Source organism: Takifugu flavidus, chromosome 17 (assembly GCF_003711565.1).
Source record: "Takifugu flavidus isolate HTHZ2018 chromosome 17, ASM371156v2, whole genome shotgun sequence".
Lineage (NCBI taxonomy): Eukaryota > Metazoa > Chordata > Actinopteri > Tetraodontiformes > Tetraodontidae > Takifugu > Takifugu flavidus.
In genome coordinates this window covers 11,787,633-11,801,287 of record NC_079536.1, presented here as the reverse complement: position 1 = coordinate 11,801,287, position 13,655 = coordinate 11,787,633, and the positions used below count along the sequence as shown (strand labels likewise).

At 42.5% G+C, this 13,655-nt stretch overlaps 1 protein-coding gene across 1 annotated transcript in view; it reads right to left on the bottom strand.

Moving 5' to 3' along the window:
* Window positions 1-13,655, bottom strand: part of LOC130513406 (uncharacterized) — a 328,720-nt gene that overhangs the window by 304,067 nt on the left and 10,998 nt on the right. The window contains exon 3 of the mRNA XM_057012116.1: window positions 12,744-12,845. Coding sequence (XP_056868096.1) covers window positions 12,744-12,845 — 102 coding nt within the window. The remainder of the gene's footprint in view (window positions 1-12,743; window positions 12,846-13,655) is intronic.

Sequence of the window (13,655 nt, the reverse complement as noted above, 5' to 3'; positions counted from 1 at the left end):
TTTTTCATTGTCCTTAAATCAATTTATCATGAATAAGTGGTCCCCGTGTGGCCCTCCCTCCTGAAGGAACTGGGCACAACACACACACTCAGAAAGTGTAAGGACCCTCGGATGGAATAATGGACATTTTTGAGAATGGTGTTTACCTCAGAGTTTCCAGTCGGCAGTTTGGAAAGTGGAGAAAACCACAGAGCAGCTTCACCCCTGAATCCTGCAGCTGGTTCTTACTCAGGTCCAGTTCTCTGAGATGGGAGGGATTGGACCTCAGCGCCAAGGCCAGAGAGCCACAGCTGATCTCTGATAACCTGCACTTAATCAATCTGAAAAATGCAGGATAAGGTTATACGGTGTGGGTCTGCATGTTATCTGCGTCAGTACTAAACCTACATTAGTTCTTAGTTGGGTCAGACCTGAATTCACGATATTACAAGGAATTTTTTTAATGTCGTGCATCACAGCAGTGTTGAGAACAGCCTCACTTCACCATCTTAGCAGCTGGTATATAGGTAGAAAAATGAAGACTGACCTGAGCCTCTCCAGTTTACAGTTTGGACTCTCCAGTCCAGAACAGAGCCGCTTCACTCCTGAATCATGCAACGTGTTGTAGCTCAAGTCCAGAACCCTCAGATGGGAGAGGTTGGACTTCAGCGCTGAGGCCACAGAATCAAAGCTGGTCTCTGATAAACTGCAGTCACTTAGTCTAAAATAACAATTATTTTGAGAGAAGACAAATAAAAATCAACCAGAGCAAAACACAGCTTACAAGCAACAAACCTCTCGTCCTGCACCGGCTTATCTGCCGTATGTTCGTATTTTGGGTTCTTTCAGGGCAGTTGGACAAGATCTACACCGTATGTAAAGTGTGTGTAGGTCAAAATACCTTCCAAGTTTGTGAGACCACATTTCTCAAACCAAATCAAAGGTTTTAGACACTGCTGGATGCTGGAAGGGTGGCTATAGTCTGGACGCAGAGTTCCCCTGACTGCACATTTCTCCAACAATGATTGGCTGCTGGTGTCACTTGTTCTCCAGATAAGAGAAGGAAAGAGAGCCCCCCCACAGTGTGTTTGATTGCCCCACTGCAAGCTCAATGCTGCCAGAAAACATTGCAGGAGCATCAATTCCCCTCAGGGCATCAACAAGGACCTCAGGAAAAGGTGCAGCTGCGACCTACTAGAGACAAGCACACTGAGCTGAGATTCAAAGCCCTCTCCTCCCAAGACAAGAGCTTGTTTGTTGGAGGCTCTTCTGGGCGATACCTGGTGCCACAGCTACAGCTCAGCCCATCTCTGGAGCTGAGGTGGAGCTTAGCAAGTTTCATGGTTCTCCACCACTTCCTCTCGCTGAGGACCTTCTCAGCTGGTGGTTTCTGCTCCACCTTCCAAGTTGAGCAAGTGATACTTCTGCATTCCTGCCACCAGTGTCTCTGCAGAAAGAGTCTTCTCTACTGTTTTATATTATATTATAGAAAATTAGGATTTTTGGCTGATGTCTTAGATTTTGTTGACTAAGAGCAGGTTTTTCTTTAATAACATAGAGAGATTCGATTAGAAGAGAAAATGTATTATTTTATGAACTACTTCCACTACTATTATAGACACATACTTCCATATTGTCTTAGATTGCAAGCTGCATTTATTGCATCGTTCATAGAAAGTCATATTTGTGAGGAGAAAAACTCAAATAAGGTCATTTTCTTTAATGATCATTACAAAAGAAGGAGGTGATGAACAAACAGATTTATATAAAAAATTGTGAAAACGTCTGCATGGAAACATTTTTTAAAATGGTTGCATTGTGTAGAATCGGTGTAGAATCAACTTGTTGACTTCTGATTTGGACTCCAATGGAAGTGAGGTGCAACAATTGTGGATGCTGAAAGCTTCAGATCTTCATGAAGGTTTCTGTGGTTGGACTGATCTGCTGCCCCTTTAAGAGGGAGGCAGGTTTGGGCTTCTGGCTGGAATGAAGCCACCTAAGATGAGAATGATTGCAGGCTTTCGGTACCAAGGTTTAACAGGGTGCTCACTTCACACTTGGGCTTTTCTCTTTTTTGGGATGGCTTTTCTCAGTAGAGAAGGGGCATGGCACACTGCAGCAGCTTTCTTTTTGGGTTTTCTAGTTTTCCTTCTGATCTTTAAAAGACAGGAAGAGCCATTTTTGATTTGTCTGAATGTTTGGGCGGTTTTGTGGCCAGCCTAAAATAAAACAAGACAAATCTACAACTGATACTTCCTTTCTAGTCATTGATGACCATCCTCACATGGGACAGATTTCCACAACCAATTTAATACTACAAATCTGTCCTGTGTGGTCTTTTTTCTGAGAACTGTAACACTACGTTTATAACAAAGATCAAACATGTAAACATTTATTGTCTAACTAGTTACACCTGGGAAAGTACTGGATCATCTCTGACTGACCTGAGAGTCTCCAGCTTACAGAGAGGATCCTGGAGAACACCACAGAGCAGCTTCACTGCTGGATCCTTCAGCTGGTTCTGACTCAGCTCCAGAACCCTCAGATGGGAGGAATTGGACCTCAGCGCCGAGGCCAGAGAGTCACAGCTGGTCTTTGATAAACTGCAGTAACTCAGTCTGGATAAGGAATCATGGCAAGAAATGATCTCTTATTGGAGGAAAAGTCATATTACACTTGCTCAAAATCATTATTTCATTTTATTTCATTATTTAATCAGGGCCCTTGGAGTCAGGAGAGCTCTGGCCCCCACTGATAAACTGGGATATTACAGCAACAACATAGTTAAAAAGTATCTATAAAATTAACTTTCAATGGCTCATTTAATTCATACTACACTTCTCTTCTCCAAAAGTCAATGGAGTTTATTTTGAAGCCTTAGTTGTTATGTCGAAGACAAAAGAAGGCTGACCTGAGAGTCTCCAGCTTACAGTTTAGACTCTCCAGTCCAGAACAGAGCAGCTTCACTCCTGGATCATCTAGACTGATGAAGCTCAGGTCCAGAACCTTCAGATGGGAGGGATTGGACCTCAGCGCCGAGGCCAGAGAGTCACAGCTAAGATCTGATAAATTACAGCACGACAACCTAGAAAACCAATAAATGGGGCAAATAAAAACACATTTCTAAATCTGAAAATGAAGAGAAAAGCAGAAAATGTAAAGAAATTTAGAAAAGACCAACAGAGGCCTCCTGACCTGAGCGTCTCCAGTCTGCAGTTTGGATGCATCATTGCAGAAGACAGTAACTTTACTGCAGCATCTGTCAGGCTTTGGTTCTCGCTTAAGCTCAGCTCCCGTAGATGAGAAGGGTTTGACGTCATTGCTGAGGCCACAACTTCCCAATGACTCTTTGAAAGAAAACTACCAAACAGTCTGTTGTGTATGAAACAAAAATGGTGAGTCAAACTTTGGGATTTCTAATCAACTTATCTGAGAATCTACCTCAACACAAATGTAGCTCATTTCCTGGAAAAGCTAAATTCAACACCGTAGAGCAACAGTTTGAACGACCATCAGATCTGAAATGCAACTGAATTATTCTCAACATTTGTCTTATTTTAGAACAGCTCATAATTACTCAATATTTAAAATGATTGTAGCAAATGGTTTAAAAAAACGTGCATCTTTTTATCTGTCTATCGGCTCTTTGGATATTTTGCATTTCATACAATTTGTACGATCGTGCGTCAAGTCTTAATTCAGCGATCCGATCGATGACATCAGTGTCTCTGGTTGCATCGATTGCCCTCAGCTTCTGTTATATCTGCCTGTTTTCCTTCAAATCATTTTCACTGCACCTTTTGTTGCTAGTGATGAAGTTGCCACCTAACGGGTGTGGAAAGGGTCAAACAACTTTGTGGGTCACATAAAGGCTCCAAACGGAACCGCCACAAAGACGTAAAACACCCATTTAAACCAACGAGGCCGGCTGTTTTTACGTTGAACAAATGAAGCAAAATAGTCACGTGTCATTAGTTAAAATGTGTTTTTCTGTCGTTTGAATACGATGTATACAAACAAACAAAAGTTATTTAATGACATGACAGTAATTTCATGATAGTCAGTTAACTTGTGGCTCCTATTATTCCTGCCTTATGTTGGTTTGTCTGGATTGAACTTTGAACATTTCTGAATGAATTGGTTTTTGTTTTTATTTATGGACGCTGCAATGGAAATAAGAATTGAAGGAATGGGAGTCACGTGATCGGCTGGACAAGATGGCTGCCTAGGCTTACTGCTCTCTGCCCGGCGTTGTCAAACTGTTAATTAATTCGTAGCTACAGGTTTCTCATTTTGGGGTGGTACAAAACATATGCCTCTGATGTCCTCCAAGAAAAAAATCCCCAGCGTCTCTCGAGACACTGACGTCGACGCAATTGCCGAGTACATGATGCAGAAGCAACGCGAGTACCTGGAGCCGCGGCTTTCCGAAATCCAACAACTGGGGAAAGACAACGATGTGAAGCTAAGTGCCATTCAAGCTGAGCTAACTACGCTCACGACTGCCCTCAATGCCATTAAATCCGACGTAGACTCACTGAAAACTACTGTCGGAAGTAATTGTCGCAAAGTGGACAAGCACGACCGGGCTTTGCAGGCCATAGACTTTAAGCTAGCCGACATGGAAGACAGGAGTAGAAGCTGCAACATCCGTGTCATTGGCTTGGACGAAGGGCTTGAGGGCTCTAGCGCTACCCAGTTTATTTCACAGTCTCTCCCTAAGTGGTTCCCCACGCTTGGCGACACCCGGATTGAGATCATGAGTGCACGCAGAATCTACAGCTACGGTGCCCGCACTCGTGGTGCTACTCGCACCCTGATTTTCAGCGTGCTTCGCTACTCTTCCCGCCTAGCCATTCTACGTGCTGCCAAGAAGGATCTCCTCTCCATCAACGGTCGGAAGATTCGCTTTTCTCCGGATTACAGCAACTTCACTGTCAGGCGCCGTCAAAGTTTTCAACGAGCTATGGATACAGCTCGAGCTAAAGGTTTGGACTTTTTTCTGCTCTACCCGGCCACTCTCAAAATTAAAGACGGTGCCCAGTTCAAGGCCTTCACGTCCCCGAAAGAAGCGGAAGACTTTTTGGATGCCGGTCGACCCACGAACCCAGTGGCTCCGGTACAGAATAACATTGCTTCATTGCCGTAAACGCAGCTCATTCTCGAGTATTATTGTTACGAGACCGAGTTCTACTTCGTTTTTCACCGGAATTGACTGCACCGATCTCATATCGGTTGGTATACTGGCTTCGATTGGTGTTTACTCTTGTTACTTTGGTTCCAGAGCTACTTTGTCCCGAGATAGGTGCCCTGCACCTGCTCTGTACGTATCTCAATGTTAATTTGTAAATGAGCACAACGTTATTGTTCGCTTATGGTGTGTGTGTGTGTATATATATATATATAAGCTACTTCACTTCCATTAGGAGTGGTAGATTTCTTTATCTTATTTTTTCTGACTTGTTTTTGACGCTGTTGGCGCGATTTGAGTGAACATCTAAATACTAGTCTTACTGTATGCTACAATCATTTCTATTATTGTACTGCCGGGCTGGGCCTTCTACCCTGGCTGCCCCATATCCAATATGATCACAGGCCTACTTAACTATTTGCCTTTTGTATGCATGTTTATTGTGTTTTCTTTTTTCTTTTATTTTTGTGTTTTATATTTTATTTTACATATTCTTTTTGTTCTGTTTTTGTTTTATCCATATTGTTTAATGAGGGACCCTTTCTCAAATACACTTGTGATTGCACTATTAATGGAGGAGGACTATGGTAACATTTTCTCTTTGTTTGTGCCTAGAGCTTTTTTCTTAGAACATGGGTGATCTTAACATTTTAGTATGGAACTGTGGTGGATTGAATGCTCCCCATAAGCGTACTAGCACTCTTACTCTGCTTAAAAGAAAAAACATTGACATAGCACTGCTGCAGGAGACACACCTGCTGAAGGCTGACATGGGTCGTTTTGCAGACAGATTTTTTCACACTATAGCATTTTCCTCTGCAGACACAAAAACTAAAGGTGTGGCCATTGTTGTGAGACGTAGTTTGCCTGTAAAAATTGCAACATCCTGGGCTGATGAATCGGGTAGAGTTGCGATAGCTCAGATAGAAGTCCACTCAAGGAAGATAGCCCTTATATCTCTATATGCCCCTAATGATTTCAGAAAAGATTTTTATAATTTAATCACAACAAAAATGCTAGAATTGACAGATTACTCTTTCATTGTAGGAGCGGATTTTAATGCAGTATGGGACCCAGTTTCTGATAGATCTAGCGCAACCTCATCGGGAGGCCAGTCTATGGCCACGAATGCTTTAAAATCTTGGGCTAATAACTTGGGCCTGATGGACATTTGGCGGTTAGTCAATCCCACCACCAGAGATTATACTTTTTTCTCTGGCCGCCACAAATCTTTTTCTAGGATAGACTACCTCTTCGCTTCTCCACAACTATTTCAACTTGTCAATACTGCAACCTTACTCCCAATAGCTCTTTCAGACCACAAGGGTGTCTTCTGCTCTGTAACTTTGAATTACGTCTCCAAACGCGCTGTTAGATGGCGCTTCAATACCTCATTACTTAAAAATGAAGAGTACACCAAACATCAAAGAATTTCTCAACTTCAATGTTGGTTCTGTGGAGGACCCCAGAATCCTTTGGGATGCTATCAAAGGCTTTATTAGAAGCAATACTATTTTATTTAGCTCCAATGCACGAAAATCAAGATCCCTTCATTTACAAAATCTTGAACTAGAATTTACCAGGTTGGACTCCATTTTGCAATCCAATTTTACAGAACCAGTTGCTCTACAACGCACAATAATTAAAAAGGAAATCAACAACATTTTGAAACAGCAATCCGAATTTCAAATTCACAGGACCAGACAAAAATATTATTTTCATGGTGCCAGATCGAGCCATCTCCTGGCTATGAGAATCAGAGCTAATGACCATTTTGCAGACATCCCTGCCATTAAACTGGCAGATGGCAACATTAGCACTGATCCTAAACAGATAAATTGCACATTCCGAACTTTTTATTCTGAGCTATATAAAACAGAGGTGTCCTTGGATAAAATTCAATGTGACAGATTTTTAAATCAATTACGTTTACCCCAACTATCAGGAACTGACTCCTCTCACTTAGAAAGACCAATTCTCCTGGAAGAACTTGAAAAAGCTGCAAAAACAATGCAGAAAGGGAAATCACCAGGCATTGATGGCATCCCTCCTGAATTTTACGTTACTTTCTGGGAACATTTGGGCCCATTTCTTTTAGATATGATTGTGTTCTCGATTGAAAGGGGTGGATTTTCGAGGGATGTTAACACAGCCCTCATTTCCCTACTGCTGAAAAAGGATAAAGACCCCACTGATTGCTCGAGCTACCGTCCACTCAGCCTCCTAAACTCTGACTTGAAGATTTTTGCTAAACTCCTTGCTCGCCGTCTTGAACGTTACATGCCGTTGCTGGTCAACCCTGACCAGGTAGGTTTCATAAAGTCACGTTTGGCAACTGATAATGTTAGGCGTCTTCTTCACATTATTGAGGCAGCAACAGACAACAAAACACCTATGTCTGTACTCTCGCTGGATGCCATGAAAGCTTTTGACCGTCTAGAGTGGCCATTCTTGTGGTCTGTCTTAGAGACAATGGGCTTTGGCAAGAATTTTATTGGAATGATTAAGACGCTTTATTCAAATCCTTCCGCTCAGGTTTTGACTGGTCAAATGTATTCTTCTCTTTTCTCAGTTTCCAGGTCCTCACGCCAGGGCTGCCCGCTCAGCCCTGCATTATTTGTACTTTCTCTGGAGCCTCTAGCCCAGAGGTCGGCAACCCAAAATGTTGGAAGAGCCATATTGGACCAAAAAAACGAGAAACAAAGGTGTCTGGAGCCGCAAAAAATTAAAGCCTTTTATAGGGCTTATAATAAAGGCAACACATGCTGTAAGTGTCTATATTAGCTGTATTAGCCTACTTTCCAAATGATTAGTAGGCTACAAATACATAATGAGCATTCATGATTAAATGTTTATTTTCCCTGCAGCGCATCCTGGAGAGAATGACGCACCACGTGGCCACTCTGCTGTGCAATGGAGCTTTAAGTTTAACTTCCATTATAATGAGATGTTGAAATTAAATATTTATTATACACATTTATTGGAAATTGGAAAACTTTAAGAATGTTTGTCACGTTTTTCCTCCTACAGAAATTATATTAAAACAATTTCCATTTTCATATTTTTGAAAAAGCTCCAGGGAGCCACTAGGGCGGTGCCAAAGAGCCACATGTGGCTCCAGAGCCGCGGGTTGCCGACCCCTGCTCTAGCCGAAGCAATTCGTCAATCTAATTTGATTTTGCCTATCTCTGTCTGCAACACCCAACATCAGCTGTCGCTATATGCGGATGATGTCTTAGTTTTCACCACACCTACTGGCTATTTGTGAAGAGTTTGGGAATTTGTCAGGGTTTAAAATTAATTGGTCCAAATCTGCTCTCTTACATCTCAATGAGGCTGCTAAATCTTCTGTTCTTCCAATCAACATCCCCATAGTACCACACTTTACATATTTAGGAATTGAAATATTCCCCTCTCTAAACCAGATCACTAAATATAATTACTCTGTAGTTCTAAACAAAACATTAAGGGATTTGGACCGGTGGGTTGATCTTCCTATGTCTATCCGTGCCCGTGTCTCTGTCATCAAAATGAACATCTTGCCTAGAATTAACTTTGTTAGCTCTATGATTCCCCTCCCTCCTCCATCTGACCATTGGAGTAAGCTCCAATCTGCAACCACCAAATTTATATGGAACAAAAAGCGCCCTCGTCTGAAAATGTCCGTCCTGCAGAGAAGGAGGGAGGATGGAGGTTTGGCGGTACCTGACTTTAAGCTATATTTCTGGTCATTTGTGCTTAGGCCCTTACTCTCCTGGTTTAATCCTGATTGTTCTGTCTCCTGGCATACGCTAGAAAGCAATGCAGTTCAACCATGGACTCTTCAGGATGTTCTCTTCAGCAACATTTCTAAAAAACAGTGTCAATTACGTTTTGGCCCCCTAATTTCTTACCTTGTATCGACATGGAGACAAGTTGAGACACACTGTCGTCTGGCCTGTAAATGGCACCCCTTTTCCCCAATTTTCAACAATAATGGGATTTTAATAGGAGGACGGCCTATTGCTGCTCCTCAATGGCAACAGAGGGGTGTTTGCTATCTTAAGGATATCTGCAATGACTCTGGGTTACTCTCTTTCAATGATATTAGGGTGGCTTTTGACTTGCCAAATTCCTCTTTTTTCTTTTACTTACAACTAAGATCAGCACTTAAAGCACAAGGTGTGCCCCTGCAGTGCTCTTTACCTACCCACCCATTAAGAGACTTGTTTACTAAACATAAAGGAGCTAAGGGCGTAGTCTCTAAACTATACCGTTTTTTGCAAAGGGACCCAGCCTCACTCCCCATCGAGAGAATTTGGAAAAAAGATTGTCCTGACCTTGCTCAGCAGTTTGATTGGAATGTGGTCTGGTCCAGTATAACGGAAGCATCCCGCAACCCAGACCATCAACATATCCACTTTAACTTTTTGCATAGAACATACCTTACCCCTGTTAAACTTCATCATATGAAAATTACCAATGACCCATATTGTACACTATGCTCTCTGAAAGCTCTAGGCACTTACATCCATATGTTTTGGGACTGCCCTCCCGTCCAAAGTTTCTGGAAGAATGTTGCTGCTAAGTTGTCTGACCTGACACATGTAGTGGTGCCTGTAACTATACCTGTTTTGATCTTAGATGATCTTTCAGTTCTTAAGATTTCCAAACCAAAAAAAAGACTAATTTTTGCTGGATTAACAGCAGCAAAAAAAATGATTGCAACTCGTTGGAAACCACCTCACTCTCTGACCACCCGATCTTGGGTATTGTCCCTGCTCGATGTCATTTACATGGAGCTTTCAACTGCTCGGATTAACTGCGCAAATGAAACTACAATCAATATATGGCGTACCGCCGCTGAGTCTTTGAGTAGCATGACATAAAATCTTATCTCCTCTAGCTCTTCTAATATAGTTCCATTGCCGTTTCCCCCTTTTTTAAGTGCAATTCCCTCCATTTTTGTCAATATGTGATTTTTTTATTTTATTTATTTTTGTCCTGTCTTTCTTTCTTTATATACATATTTTTATTTTTTTATTTTATTTATTTATTTATTTATTTTAATTAGTAGTGTCTCTATTGTATTTTGTCCTATGGCATGTTCTTGGCCTTAGGCTTGTTCCTTCTGTATTGTATTTTTTGCCTTTACTTGAAAATAAAAAATTTGATCATAAAAAAAAAAGAATTGAAGGAATGACCACTGGAGGGGGTATTGCTACCTGACATGATCCACTCGCTTGATTTAAACGCCGATGTCTGGCCCCAAAAGTCTTTACTTACTCGGCCTTCCTGCAGTTCCTCACAACTGGAATCAGGCGACGTCGTCCCTCATCTGAGGTGTTGTACTGCTGCAGGTTCAGCTCATCCAGAACCTCCTCTGACATCTGCAGCAGGTAGGCCAGAGCTGAACAGTGGATCTCTGACAGTCTCCTCTCTGATTTCTTCTCTGACTTCAGGATCTCTTGGATCTCCTGATGGACTGACTGATCCTTCATCTCCATCAGACAGTGGAAGATGTTGATGCTTCTGTCTGGGGAGATTTCATCACTGTTCTCCTCCTTCAGGTTGTTGAGGACCTTCTGGATGGTTTCTGGATGGCTGTCCCTCTGATCCAACAGTCCACCCAAGATCCTCTGATTGGACTCCAGAGAGAGACCATGAAGGAAGCGAACAAACAAGTCCAGGTGGCCATTTTTACTTTCAAGAGATTTCATTAGTGCTCTCCTGAGGAAGTCATCAAGAGATGTGACTGGATTGTTTTTTGCAAACAACAATGTAAACCAGGAAAAGGGGTTTGGTTTCGAATATTTTAGGAACTGATTCATAACCACTGTGTCTTTCCTGGTGTAACGGTGGAACATGTAGACGGCAGCCAGAAACTCCTGAATGCTCAGATGAACAAAGCAGTAGACTGATTTCTGGAAGATCACACGCTCTCTTTTGAAGATCTCTGTACAAACTCCTAAGTACACCGACACCTCGGAGACGTCCAGTCCACATCGCTCCAGGTCTTCTGAGTAGAACATGATGTTTCCTTTCTCCAGATGTTCAAACGCCAGCCGACCCAACTTCAGAAGGAGTTCTTTATCAGCCTCAGTCAGTTCCTCTGGTCTCTGCTTTCCTCCATATTTCTGCTTCTTCCTCTTTATCTGAACCCTCAGGAAGTGTGAGTAGAGGTCAGTCAGGGTTTTGGGCAGCTCTCCTCTCTGGTCTCTGGTCATCATGTCCTCCAGAACTATAGCAGTGATCCAGCAGAAAACTGGGATCAGACACATGATGTGGAGGCTCCTGGAGGCCTTGATGTGTGAGATGATTCTCTTGGACAGATCTTCATCACTGAACCTCCTCCTGAAGTACTCCTCCTTCTGGGAGTCAGTGAAGCCTCGTACTTCTGTGATCCTGTCAACACACGAGGGAGGAATCTGATAGGCTGCTGCAGGTCTGGAGGTGATCCAGATGAGAGCTGAGGGAAGCAGGTTCCCCTGGATGAGGTTCACCAGGAGCACGTCAACGGACGATACTTGTGTGACATCAGAGATGACCTGATGCTTGTTGAAATGCAGTGAAAATCTGCTTTCATCCAGGCCATCAAAGATGAACAGAAGTTTCCAGACAGTCAGATCTTCTGCTCTGATCTTCTGTAATGTTGGATGGAAAACATGAAGCACTGAGAGAAGACTGTGCTGCTCATCTCTGATCAAGTTCAGCTCCCTGCATGAGAGCGGAAGCACCAGACTGATGTCTTGGTTCTCCAAACCTTCTGCCCAGTCCAGACTGAACTTCTGCACTGAGAAGGTTTTTCCAACGCCGGCGACACCGTTGGTCAGAACCACTCTGATGTGTCTCTGTTGCTCAGATAAGACTTTGAAGATGTCCTGGCACTTGATTGGAGTGTCCTGGATGTTCTTCTTGGAGGTTATCTCAAGCTGTCTCACCTCATGTTGTGTGCCCACCTCCTCACTTTGTCCCTCAGTGATGTAGAGCTCAGCGTAGCTCTTGTTCAGCAGGGTTCCACTTCCTGCTTCGTTAGTTCCTTCAGTCACATGTTCACATCTTCTCTTCAGACTCATCTTATGGCCTTCTATCACCTCCTGCAGATCACTTCCTGAACATAAGTAAACCAGTGATTTCCATCTATAATAAATCATCAACACAACTACAAATTCATGACATCACAAGTTAATTTTATATTGAACAATTTTACTTTGTTTGGGCTTCATTTCAGCATCTCCAGATCTGCTTCCAGATTGTGAACAAGAGGACTCTCCTGGTGGAGCTGACTGGTCCCAGTTTGATAGGATGTGCTCCCCCCTCTCACTATGAAACACATCTCTATTAGTCCTTTGATTTATAGAATGAAAAAACCTGATCAAGACTCAATATTGTTCCAGCATTTATGTCTGAATTCATCTTTCAGTTTTAAACATGATTCTTGTTTCTAATCAACAATATTCACATTAGGTATGTAACTATATGACTGTCTGAGGTTTAAGTGTTAAACATCTCCAATAATAAACTCACAACCTGCTGCTGTTAATGTGACTAACAGCTGGCACACAAACACATCATCACGCTTTAGTTTTCTTACATTTGGTCTGAACTTCTGAAGTCTATTAGTCCATGTTTGGACCGGTCACTGTTCAGGGACACACAGCTGGGCACTGTGGACTCTGCTCTGTCCTCGTCCATCCTGAGGAAACATCAGAAATAGTGATGAGACTGTGATGAAGGTAAATAATCTGTAGAGGTTGTAGTTAAATAATCCCAATTCACTGCATTTTTATCAAACAGGAACATTTCTAATACATTCTGAATAACAACTGAATCAATAAATCAATGATGTCTCTGTATAATTTTCATGTTTTCAGAGTTTAAGCTGCTTTTTTTAACTGTTCCCTGCAGTGAGAAAAGAACTGGCACCTTTTCCAGCCCCTCATCCTGCAGCACTGAATGTGCTCTAAAGTTCTTTCCAGAGCAAACATCTCTGCACTTGCAGCAACATGTTGTAGTCATGGATCCGTGAGGAGAACCGGATACAGGAAACGCCCCCACTTTGATCCCAAAACCCAAATGGTGGCCAATGGTGGTCCGGCAACGACGGGGACGCTGGTCCATCGGGCCCGACAACACTGGTTTTCCACAGGCCAACATGGTGAAAGGACTGTCTTCAGCTCAGCCAATAAATGATTTGGTGCTACATAAACATACTAGTCAGGACTTTTTAACTTCCCTCATTTGTTCCCCTCTTCAATTATTTCTATAATCCAAGTCCTCAAAGACCACTGCTCTATTTAAAAGAGATGACAGAAATGACACCCACTCCTGCATTTATTTCACAGTGGTTCCACAACATAGAACAACAAACCACTGAGAGAAAACGTGCAAGATAAACCAAAATCCTGTTGGTGTCCTGTGATCCTGTGTGGATGTACAGTGATCCCTCATTTATCGCGGGAGTTACGTTCCAAAAGTAACACGCGAAAAGTGAAATCCGCGAAGT